The sequence below is a fragment of the Eucalyptus grandis genome, chromosome 7, assembly GCF_016545825.1.
Source record: "Eucalyptus grandis isolate ANBG69807.140 chromosome 7, ASM1654582v1, whole genome shotgun sequence".
In the NCBI taxonomy this organism is placed as follows: domain Eukaryota; kingdom Viridiplantae; phylum Streptophyta; class Magnoliopsida; order Myrtales; family Myrtaceae; genus Eucalyptus; species Eucalyptus grandis.
The window spans coordinates 23,922,916-23,936,150 of NC_052618.1; the positions used below are offsets into that span (position 1 = coordinate 23,922,916).

The following is a 13,235-nucleotide window of genomic DNA, read 5'->3' on the forward strand; positions in this document are numbered from 1 at the left end:
TTTATTAAGGGAAAAAAATGCAATTCGAATAGAAAGTAGTGATTTACAGAGAGAACCCTCCAAAAAATCTCATTTGTTGGGAAAGAGCAGAAATACCATGCGCTATATTTCCCCAAACACAGAATTAAATTGCATTTAATGTTCGTATCCTCATGTCATGGCCAACACGGACCGTCGGATACCATCTCATTCTCTGGTTGGATCCGATCGGACGGATTAAAATCCTTCACAGACAGAAAAAAGAAACTCAAATTAAAAATAAATTAAAAAAAGAAAAGCCGCTTCCTCAAAATCCACCGGCTGTTCCGTTCGCCGGTGCACCTCTCCGGTCACACGAACAGTCTCAGGAGCTTCGCGTCCTGCCTCGGCCACCCACCCTCCGACGACCCGCTCCGCCACGTTGCCGTCGTCGTCTCCGACTCCTCCCCCTCCTCCGATGGGGTCGCCGGCCGCCGCCGCCGCCGCCGCCGCTGCAAGTCGGGAGACATCAGGGACAGGTCGAGGCGATCCTCTCCGGCCTTCGTGGGCTCGTCCCGAGGCGGCTGCGGATGCCGCGGCGGCGGCGGCGGCGGCGGCGGCGGCGATGGTGGGCTCCGAGGCCTAAAGTGGTCCGCCTCCGACACCGAGCTCCGGTCGAGCTCGAACGACGGGACGGCGTCCGCGGGCTCGAGGAGCGCGTGCGGCGCGCCGCCGCGGAGCACCGTGTCGACCGCCGCCTCGCAGAGCCGCCAGTTGCCGGCCCAGATCAGCCCCACCGCCCCTCCCACGGGGTTCACCGTCCTCCCCACCGCTTCGAACAGCAGAGACTGAAACAGAGCTGCGAAGAAAACGCGCCAAGAATCATCAAAACCCATATCGAAAACACTCCAGACGACCGAATCATCGACGCGAGAATTCCAACGCGAATTCACCCAGGAAGGAGCTCGGGACACGGATGAGCTCGCTCCGGCCCGTTTCCAATGGCGGAAAAGATCATTTTTCGTTGCCACTCCTCGTCAACGGACGAAGGTGGTGCGCAGAATAGTTGGGGTGGGGATCGTACCGGGGCGGTGGGAGGCGGGGACGGCGGAGACGAAGGACATGAGGGCGGCGCGGCCGAAGAACTTGGCGACGAAGAGGGTGGCGTGGGCCTGGGCCTGGGGGGAGTCGATGAGCTGGAGGCACTGCCGGAGCATGCAGGTGTCACTGCAGCCCTTGCGGAGGACCCGGCATCCATTGCAGCTCATCCTCTTATCATCCACTCAACTCGACCGCTACTCAGAACGACAGAGAAACAGAGAGAGACAGAGACACGGAGATACAGAAACAGAGAGGTACAGAGAGGATGGCTATGGGGGAATTTTTCGAGCAAAGGCTTGCTCAAGAAGGGTAGATATTAGAGAGAGATAGGGAGAGAAGGAGGGGGAGGGTTAACCGTGGTTAGGTGAGGGGTTAACCGTGGTTAAGGGAAGATGGTACGGATCATCATCATGGGGGTTCTTACTTCTTGGGTTCCGAGGAATTTGGGGGAGGGGGAGAGAGAGAGGCGGCTCCGTGTCCCCGCAGAAACGGTGCGGCGTTTTCCCTCTTCCCTCCGTCCCCCACCACCACCACCACCACCACCACCATCTGCAGATTCCTTCCTTGGCGTGGATGCCCGTCCTTGCCTGCTCCCTACCGAATTTCCCTTTTTTTCCTTTTTTCCACTTTTGGGTTTTGTTTTTCTTTAAATAAGGGTTCTTATTCCTCACAGTCACATATTATTCTTTCCTCGGATGGAGGTTATAATCGGGAGCAATAGGCACTTCTTCTTCTTTTTTTTAATTAGAGTAGATAACAAAAAAAAAAAAATGCACATCCTAAGTGGGAGATCATAGTGGTGGGTATTGTTAGCTTCCCCAAGTATAGTCACTTTGTTGGGTGATCGGCCAACGCCGTTCGATAGTCCAGTGGCAACACCAGGTGGTCGGTGAAGTCGATAGCCAAGCATGCCATGATAGTCGGCGAGAGTTGATAGCTTGGCAAGTGGAGTTTTGGGCATAAAAAAAAAATGGATGTGTGTCGATGTCTATCGAAGAGTTTTTCCCCCATTAATCATGATATTTTAGGAATCCTTTAGTGACAGCTCAAATCGAAACAAATCAACAAAATTATATGTCAAATCTTAATTGATTGGAGACACGTTATTAGATTTAATTTGAAACCAAAGCTATTGGAGTGAAAACATTCACGGACATAAAAACGGGAAATCATTATATCTTGGATCATGCATCATATTGTTTGTTCGTATAAGTGTGCAACTGAGCATATATTAACCTCACTAAACTTTAGGTCAAAACAATCTAGGATAGCTACACATTTATAAAACAAAAAAAAAAAAAGAAAAAAAAACCAATAACCTAAATGATCATAGTTCGTTCTTTTAGTCCAGATTCTATGAAGGTAGGATCACAAAAAAATAAATAAATATAACCATTTACTCTTCATGTCCGAATCAAGTCGAGTATCAATCGGGGCCTAAACAAAATAGGTCAATAGAGGTGAGACATTTGCATTCTCTTACTTGACTAATTTCGCAATGCACATCAATGATCAATCCACATATGGCAGGCAAGACTTCGATTACAAAATGGCCGGCACAATTGTGAAGGTTGCTTTGATTGAAAAATATTAGTAGCATTAACGACTTAGACTACGAGTTGGACCACTTGGCATTTTGTTTGTTCTTTGATAGTCCGATCACTTAATTTTTATTGTGCTTGTAATAACTAATTTAAAAATAACTAATTTTGGTTGATCCTTTTATGATAATTTTTTTCTTAAGATACTAAAATGTCACTTAACTATTGATTTTAACAACTCATTCGATATGATATGATATGTCACCAATTCAAAAATAAAAAATCAAGTCAAGTATTCTTAAAATTAAAAATAAAAAACCCTACTTGGAATGCAATCGGAAGGTGGTTGTAATTAAGAAAATAAGACTAAAATGGGGTCAATAAGGAGTCAACTATACTATGATGTTAGGCTTATCTTAGGTTTAAAAAAAACCGCGTGGCACCTCTAGACTATATAAAATTTACTTGTCGAGATAATGAAAGAAGTTGAAAAAATGGAACCACAATGCATTGATTCGTGCTTGCCTAGTGTTGCCAAAAGGAAAAGTTAAAAGCTTTGGTGCGAGTGGCTATGATTCCAAGGTACCGAAAAAGAGGACGAGAGAGTACACATCGAAATCATAGTCTTCTACTCGAGTACGTGGCATCTCTATCCGATTACCAACATGGACCACTTGACCATAAACAAATTAATTAATCGATTAATCAATTAATATAATAAACCTAGAATAATTATACCCAAGTGAACTTTCCGACCCAAAATCGGCTTGTTTGTGGGGAATGGGATTCCAACCCGACAAACCACGTTGTCCCAATCTCATAGGTTGTCCATATTATTTTATTCATAAAGGAGTTAAATTTTAATTCTATCCCACGTTTTCACAAGGTCCAACATGGCTTCCAAAGAGGTTTTGTGGAGGCTGGGGCCTTGTCATGAGCTGGGCTGGCGCGTGTACACGATCCCAAAGCTGTAGGGATTGTTTGGACAGTGATGGTTTTGGCCTCATTCGCATATAAAAAAAAAAAATTGTGAATTTTGTTGGTATTACGATGCGGCTCATGGTGGATGGGAGAGGCAGCTCGAGGGGCCTCGGAAGTGGCGACTAGGGTGAGATCATGAATCCAACAAGGGATGAGGAGAGGAGAATCTCTTTGCGTTGGAGGATCCCTTGTGATCACTGTCGTGTCGTGATTGAATTGATGGAGACTATTTTGTCCACAATTTTATAGGCCATGTAATTTCAATGCCAAAGCACTAAAGAAAGGACATTAGAAGGTTTTGAGATTGGGATTGGCTCTTTCCACAATGCCAATATTGGACCACCATGGACCACCATAGAAATTACTCTCTCTTTTTTTTCTTTGTTGTTGCTGCAATGTCGAAATAATTGTGCGCCCTCACCTGCGTCTACAATCACTAGAGCAGAAGTTTACAACGACGGGTGGTGGTGATGCTGGAGATGGCAGTGGTCGAGATCTAGGCCTCTAGAAACTCTGAGGGGACGACCAAGTTTCATGATGATAGTTATAGCAGTAGTGGTGGCGTTGGTGGCGACGGTGACGCCCTGCTCTACTAAAGCTAGTGCTCGGTCCATAGTGAAGAGGCAATGATGCTCGATCTAGAAGGTGGTAATGACAATGGGTGGTAGTTGTTGCAAGGGAAACAAAATTAGGATGCATAGGGCGACGTTGTCCGATAGTAAAAAGACAGTTGTGGCAACCAACATAACAAAACTGCTGGAACTTGGTAGGACCATCCATGTCAACTAGATAGCATTGTTAACTTTCCCATTGAAAGTATCACATTAACTGATTTAAAAAAAAAATCGAATACCTAGCTAAATAAAAGAAAGGAATAGGTAATTCATTGTATAATAAGAAAGTTCATATGCTTTTTTCCACGAGAAAGTCCACCTCATGAAGCAATGTGCCACTCCCAAACATGAAACCGGTTGCACTCGATGCCATGGGAAATGGAACCGACATCGTGCTCCTAATCAACCTCACATACTTACGTGATCATTCTTTCAACGCCTGAATCATGACATGGAATGAGAAGTTGAATTACTTACAAAGTCGTTCGTCGACAAAAACGAGAACCACCTGCTAGTGAACAAGGGTTGTCAAGTGTCAACGAGTTCGTCTTAACATGAGGTTGGACATGGAGAAGGGACAGACCCACCAGCCATGCCACAAGTCTACAGAATCGACCGCCTCAGGAGAACGTTGTTCTTATGATATTCGTGGTATGTCATATTCAATGAAGAAAGAGACTTGCAATATTGACATATAAAGAAAGTCAAATGATCTTGTTAATATAAATATTCAAATTATTTAGTTAAAATGTAAGAAATCCATCTAAAATCTTAATGAAGTTAACAATAAAATTGTCTATCCATATATGGAAAATAATTTATTAAAAAAATGTTTTATTTATTGTTCAAATTGTAATTAAATTATTGTTCATGAAACCCTTTATATGGATAGTGATAAAGTGCAAAATGACTCGTAGTTAATCTTTCTATTGAATTGTTTTGTGATTTACAAAGCCAATTATGGATGTTAATGGAGCAATATTTATCATATTCCATATGATTATAAATATGAACAAATCACGATGAAGCATTCGAAGTGGTTGAACTTAGGTAAAATGAGATATCAAAATACTATAAGATAAGTATAATGTGACTTCCTTATTGTGAAAAAAGTGAAAAGGGTAATATGCATTATACAAAAGGAGAATTTTGTAGTTATAATTAAATCTTAATGTTTTTATGTGGTAGGCTTCCCATTACGTCAATCATCTTTTATTTTGTTTACTGGTTGGCCTGTATTGTTTGATAGAGCATCGCCATAAGAAAAGAGAACATCATCGAAATTTTGACTCGCAACTTTAAAAAATCACGCCACTATATATTATGAAGATTTCGCCATGAAAAGAAAAATCATATTCTGTTTTTCTCATTTTTCAAATTGAAATGAAAAAATCGCTCCATGATTCTAGGAAGACTGCTTCAACGAAGCGCAATTCATTTGCTCATTACGTCTTTATTAAAAAAATTCCTGTTGTGATATTTGTTGGAATAAAAACTTTAGGTTAGAAATGTTAAGAGTATAAACACATGAATTAAAGAATGTGATATAGGAAAGCAATTGAAATTTTATAAAATCCTGATCAAGAGGTAAGATAATCTTGGTACTATTTCAATTTATCAAATATGCAAATTTTCTTTCCAGCTATATCAAAATATTTAATGATAAGTTTATGACTAAGAATGTAATGAATCAAGTGCCAAATTAGAAAAAGGAAAAGCACAACATCCTCAAACATGCCTTATCACTTCCTTACTATTTGAATTCACTTTATTTAATACAGTTTTCAATATTTTCCAAAAGAAAAACGTTATTTTAGGTTACGTGAAAAGTAGTCAATTGTGGCATTGAGAAAAAAAAAAGAAGAAATCATTGTAATTTCTTCAAGAAACCACGTCACCAATGTACTATTCACACACCTTTCATCTTAGATTATATGATCCCTTGTCCGATCAATTATTGTTTTTTGGTGCATTGAGGGAGACTATATTGACCACGTTATCATTAGCCATGTAAAATTCAACACTGCCAAAGAAAGGACATTTAGAAGGTTTTAAAATGTGATCAACTCTTTTCACAAGGCCAACATCAAACCACCGTAGAAATCATTATTTGCCATTGCCGTCGTTCTCGCCCCATCTTGCTACCATAAGCACTGCCGCAAAGCTCTAGAATGGGCGGCGGCAGCGGCTGTGATGCTGGTGATGGTGGCGGTTGAGATCTTACCCTCTAGCTACTGCGGCGGCAACGGTGGCGGTGGTGGCAACAGTGATGGTGGCTTGCTTCAGTAAAGGTATTGCTTAATCCATGGTGAAGAGGCATTGATGGCCAGTATGAGGCAATGGTGATTTTTCTAACGAAAGTATCATATCAACCGTCAGATGTTTAACTAATTTTTTTTTTTTTTTTAAAGACGAGGCTTTTCATTGTATAATAAGAAAAAGTTCACGTTCTATTTTTTACGAGGAACTCCATCTTAGGTACGTACACCCTGAGCTCAGAAATTGGTTTACTAATCTCGTCATCCAATTAAGACATGAGATAAAGGTTGAGTTGCTCGGTGATATATGAATTGAAATCTAGGTTGAGCTTCTAATTATCTACGCATGATTGCAAGTCCGTTCTTTCAATGGCCGTGAAATAGAAAAGCTTCACAGAAAATAACTTTCAAGAAAATATTTTTTGGATTTTTCAGCATTCGATTTGTGGAAAATAAACTAGTGAAGAAAAATATTTTCTACTATTGGAAAAATCACCTTTAAAAGTGAGGAAAACTTTTTCCACTTTTCAAAAAGGAAAAAATATTTTTCATAACTTCCCTTGCCTCACTTTCTTTCACCAAATACATGTTCTTTTATTTTATGTTTTCTTTTGGGATAACTACACTAGGAGTGTCAAAAATTGTGTACGATTCTTACTTAAGTGTCAAAAGTTTTCATCGGCTTACTTAAGTGCTAAATATGAGAAAAAATGATCACGTAGGTGTCAACAGTAAAAAATTCCAGCCAAATAGAGTACTTGGCAATTATAATTAAAATTATAATATGACTTGGCATATTTTTAAAAACTCCAATTCACGTGGTATTTCCACGTGGCGTGTTTTGCATTAAAGTAATCATTTTTTAACAACAATTAACACTAAAGTAATTACTTTATATAAAATTTGGTATTCAAATGATCATTATTTATAACTTTTAGACTACATCATTTGAAAGTTACACAAGCTATGTAAGACTGAGAAATTAATAAAATATAGTAACGTTGGATTTCGACAACCCAGATTGAAATTAGTACTTAAGTGATCCTTTTTTTTTAAAGAAAGTGACACTTAAGTAATTTGAAAAAAAAAACAACTTTTAGCATTAAAGCCAACACCGTACACAACTTTTGGCACTTCTAGTATACTTATCCAATTTTCTTTCTTTTTTTCTTTTATATTTTTATAAAAAAAAAAACAAGTTTTAATTATTTTTTATTGTTTGATTTTTCTTTTTCTTCCTCCTCAGCCAATCACCGACGACGGCGATGGCAAGTGACCAGCCACAAGCTAGCTCTTGTTCATCAACCCATGTCTTGGTTGATCACCAAGCAACTGGCCATCACCGAGGTAGGCAACGTTGAAGGATGGAGGAGGAAGAAAAGAATGAGGAAGGAAAAGAAAAACTTTAAATTAAGAAAATTCAATTTTTTAAAAATAAAAATTCTTAAAAATTATATAAATTAAAATTAATTTTTTTGGTTAATTAAAAAATTAAAATTCGATTTTTTTGGTAATTTTCGTGGAAATCAAATTAGATACCGAACAATAGAAAATATTTTGCACTTTATTTTCAAGTTTTAGCTTAATATCAATAGATTATCATCACATTTTTTTAGAAAATAATTTCATGGAAAATATTTTTCAGAGCGTAATATCTTTTACCAAATGAACGGAGTTTCACAGTGTCATTATGCAACGAAAATGAAAATCATCTGCTAGTGAACGATAATTGTCGAGCTCCGACAACGAAAGAAACGATGGTTGAGGAGGGCCATCGAATGTGGCTCACACGAGGTTGGACTCTGGAGAGGAGACAGACCCACGAGCCCCGAGCCAAACTTTATTGACTCCTGCAGGGGCAGACCACTCTCTCGAGCCGCCACCCCATGATTGTGTCCTTGGGATAATTCGTGACATGTCCTTGGACTTGACCAGCACGTTGGACGAGGTTACCCTGAACCGGGTCGACCAGCGTCCCGTCCTCGGCCTTCTGACAATGTCCCCAGCCTCTCTGGCCTCGTTGACCTCAAGTCCCTCTACCTAAACCAAAATGTCTTTTTGCGGCAGCCTACCCACCTCCCTCACCGGCCTCCACTTATGAGAATATTTGTAATGCAAATGATATTAGTAATTGATAGTTAATACTAAAAACATATTGATTATGGAAAGTTGCAACTCTTATGAAAATGTAGAAATTTTTATGAGAAGTTAGGTAGTTTTGAAAAAGATACAACTCTTAGATGGAGGGCACCTATTAAAATCATTAATGAAGGTATGTATTGATAGCTTATGTAAATAGAGTATGGTTTTTTTTTTTTTTTTTTATACCCAGGGAACTCCGTCAACCGTTCGTCGCCTTGCAGCGGTACATAGCCGCCAAGTAAACCTTGAGGTGATTAGCGGAGGACCCACCACCCCGACATCACGCTTTAAGTCGCCGATGCTTGGGGTTTGACCCCTTGACCTTTCCCCCAAGGTTGAGGTTTCTTATCCAAATGAGCCACCAAGGCCGGTGGTAGTATGGTCTTTTCTCCTCTCTAAACAACGAAAAGTTATATTGTAGTCTCTCGGATAAAATATGTTAATACAAAAGTGGGTTAATTGAGAGAAATCGAATTTCTTCATTTCTTATGTTTTTGCCATGATTATTTTTAGGGTTAATGTTATGGATAAATATAAGTCTTCATCTCTCTTAACGTGAAGATTTAAGATTCTTTGATTTTGAATTTCCACATGAAGTTACATTATTGCTTACACCACTACCTTATGATCTTTGTACTCGTCGCAAACCGCATCTCTAGCCAGATACTTGGCGGTCAATAACCCCCACAAATTTCTCTTTCTCGAATGCTACACATATGCAAAAGAGATGATCTTCTATGGAAAATTTGAGGTCCAGTTGCCCATTATGCACAAAACAAAATGAATGGTCTAAATTGCACCGTTACTTGTGAGAAGTAACGGTGCTATTCTCCTGGCGTAGTCCGTGTTTGAATTACTTGTTCAGGAAACCCCTCATATAAACGGTGCTAGAGTGTAAAATGACTCATAATTAATCATACTATTGTGTTGTATTTGTGACATACGAAACTAATAGTAAATATTTGTGTAGTCATATTTATCATTAAATTAGGTATATGATTATAAGAATCGAACAACCTCTCGTACTACTTCATGATGAAGCATCACTAGTGGTTGAACTTAGCCAAGGCGAAATACCGAAATATTATAAGATAGGTATACCGTGTCTTTCTTATTATATGGAAACTGAAGAAAGTAATATCCATAATAATAATAAAAAGAAAGATGTAGTCACAAACACATTGAGGTTTCTAGATTTTTCATACTAAACAACAGAAAATATTTTCCAGTTGATTTTCATATCTAAGCCAAATAACAAAAAATCTAATTTAACTTTCCTAAATAGATATACACTATTCGCATGTTAATAACTTGAGCATGGGTAGTTAGGAAACTAGGTACGGCTACCAGAGTCTCGAGTGCGGCCTCAATGGACCCTGATCGGGGCATTGGGAATCAACACACAAGCACATAGGTCTTGGGCTCAGCCTTGATAGACCTAAGCATGGGCATGGGAGCTCAGGCATAGTCTCAATGGACCTGGGCAATGGCCTTTGTTGACTCGAACCCAAGTGTTGAGGATCCAAGCTCGGCCTTTAAGGACTCGGCTCGGGTGTCAAGGCATGGAGCCCGACTATGATTGATTGGGCGCTGATGCCGAGGGCTTGAGTACAAGCACCAAGTTCACAAGTTTGGCCTCGGTGGAGCGGGCACAAGCGTCGGTGATTTGAGCATCAAGCCTAAGCTTGATTGACCATAGCCGAGGTGCCGAAGACATGGTCTTGGATAGTAGGAACCTGAGAATCAATATTGGAGTTTTCATGCTTAAGTGCAGAGTTTCAAGTCAAATGATAATACCTAGTTATATTTTCAAAAATGACTTCCGATTATTTAAAAGGGAAATCAATTTCTAAATTGAAGCATAGGTTTTTTGTTGATTTGAAAACATTTTCAGTTAACTTATTATCTTAAGCAAACCAATGCTAGAAAATGATAAAAATGCTTTTTAGGAAAATGTTTTACACGAAATAAATTGAATTTTAAATTGAAAGTTTTTGCGTGGCAAATCTCTTGTTACATTAATAATTTTTACCTCATCTATTGGTTGGCCTATATTAATTGGGTAGAAAATCACCATAATAAAAAATAATATCGTGGAAATTTTAACCCTTAACTTGTAAAAGAAACGCAACCGTATACTATTTAGATTTTGCTATAATGGAATTGACATTATATTTTCTCATTTTTCAAATTGAAAAAAATCACCCATGAATTCTACGAAGACTGCTTCAACGGAATGCAATTCATATTCCCCATCTCATCGTAATCAAAGTATTTCGTTGTAATATGCGTTAAAATAGAAACTTAATGATAGAAATGGCAAGAGTATAAACACATTAATTAAAGAGTGTGACATAGGAAAGTGATAAAACATTTTTGAAATACTGTTTGAGAGGTAAGAAAACCTTTGAACTATTGAAATTCATCTAAATATATAAAAATATTTCTTAGAAATAAATAGAAAAATATTTAATAATACATTTATAACTAGGAGTTATTCGACCAAAAAAACCTAGGAGTGTAATAAGTATGGTGCCCAAATTGAAAAGCAAAAATCAAAACAATTAAAAAGAGCCTCAACATGCCTCGTCACTTCCTCACATTTTAAATCCATTTTATGTAATTTAGTTTTCTATATTTTGCCAAAGATTATAATTATTTTGGGTTAGGTGAAAAGTACTAAAGTGTGGCATTGGAAAGAAAGAAAAAAATCATTGCAAATTGCTCAAGAAATCACGTGACAAATTTACTATTCGCATCCCTTTCACGCACACACATATAATATTTAGGAAGTACAAAGGAAACGAATAATGCTGGTCAATTGCTTAGATGGTTGGCCAAGAAGAACGCTCTTGGACATGTTTTAGTTAGGATTTTATCAATAAGTAACAAACTAAGAAAATTGTGCAATTTATAATAAAATCGAATTTCGATATTTCTGTTTCCTAATTTTGAATTTCATTTTATAGAGGCTTTGGAATATTCGTAAATAAAATCTTTGGTGGGACAATTTCTTTTTAATGAGACTTGGTGGGACATGTTAATGATGGTTGTCGTCCTCGACCTCTCATCGCCATTGCCTTATAATCAAAGCATGTGCAGCTCTGAACTCATCATCCACAATGGTGTCAATGGTCCTACATATGCAAACCTTGGATTCCATTCAAGGAACAGTAAATCTCATAAGTTAGATAAATACTAATTGAAATCAGTACTTGGCCTAATTACATGTGGCAAAAGGAATATATGTCATATACCTAATTCATGAGATGAATGTCCAAAAAGCCCTAAACCTATTATATGGCAGATAATTTAGTTATGAAATTTTGAGTTCAGCTAATTTAGTTATGAACCTTTTTGATGATTTATCAATATCAGATTAGTTATAAACCTTATGAAATTTTGAATTTAACTAATTTAGTTATAAACATTTTGATGATTTATCAATATCATTAGCCAGAAATCACTAATGCGGATGTTGGTTGTCATACATGGCATAGATGTTCAGGGTTGACGATTTCCGATCAAAGTTAGCCGATAAAACTACATTGGCAAATCGTAAAATATTTAGAATTAAATTGACTAAATTAAAATATTTATGACTGAATTAGCCGTTATATAATAATTTTAGGAATCTTTGGATAATTTTCCCTTGAACATAGGATTAAGAAGAACGAAAGTGAAGCCGACTTTTTTTTTCACTAGATTGTAAAAAAAAAAAAAAAAAAGATCACAAAAAAATGAAGAGAAATTTCTTATCACAAAATAAAGCCAACTTTAAAAAAGGGAAAAGGAAAAACTAAGATATAGGTTCAAGGATAAACTTTTTCAATTTCACAAAAAATTACCAAAATTATAAACAATTCCCACAGAAATTCCTATGAGACTTCTAAATAATGTCAAAGGGGTCCTCCAGATGAAAAGAACTTGTGTGAGGCTTTCTTCAAAACCCGGAAAGATAGATTGTCTGCACAATTTGCACACTAAACTTTGATTTTTCAAGCCCTAGAGTATTAACGAGACTACAATCACATCACATCCCACTAAACTGCGTGATTGGCTGCTAACATTCCAACCACCAGTACCTTTTCTTACCCAACAAGCCAGAACACAAAGCAAAGGGAAAGGGGAAAATAAATGCTTTTTCTTTTATGTTACCAGCTTCAATTGAGACACTATATCCTTTTTGGGTGCATTGAATGAGGACAGCAGCCTCACCATGACAAGAACATATATCTCTAAAACAGCGACCCAGAAAGATGCAAAATTGCGGATCCATTCCACCCCAATCAAGTTCAAAGTAGTCAATTGAAGTAAATCAAAGATCCCCAGAGAAACTGTCTAGTTCTTTTTTTCTTTGGCTCATTACAGATACCAACTTCTTACACATGACTATTTAGCGGAGACCCGATTGAGATATGGAGCACAGTATGCCACTGCCGGTTGCAGAAGTCTTATCTTTAGAATAGTAGAATGGGGTTATAAATCACACGGATCCTGCATTTTTTCTTGATTTGTTTTGAAGAAATGAGCCGTGCTACAGCTTTACAGGATCAGATGAGGAAATCCACCATCAGAATATCGAGATTTCCCTCCGGTCCATCAATAATTGTACTACTCACATAGTATTATATGATGTA

At 38.1% G+C, this 13,235-nt stretch overlaps 1 protein-coding gene across 1 annotated transcript; it reads right to left on the reverse strand.

Annotated features, from left to right (window-relative positions):
- On the reverse strand, positions 1 to 1,592 carry LOC104453101 (LOB domain-containing protein 37). The gene is made up of 2 exons (XM_010067614.3): positions 1,043 to 1,592; positions 1 to 817 (listed from the first exon to the last, which is right to left on the reverse strand). The coding sequence occupies exons 1-2, from the start codon at positions 1,224 to 1,226 to the stop codon at positions 330 to 332; spliced, it is 672 nt and encodes a 223-aa protein (XP_010065916.2). The 5' UTR covers positions 1,227 to 1,592; the 3' UTR covers positions 1 to 329.
- Between the last annotated feature and the right edge of the window lie 11,643 nt (positions 1,593 to 13,235).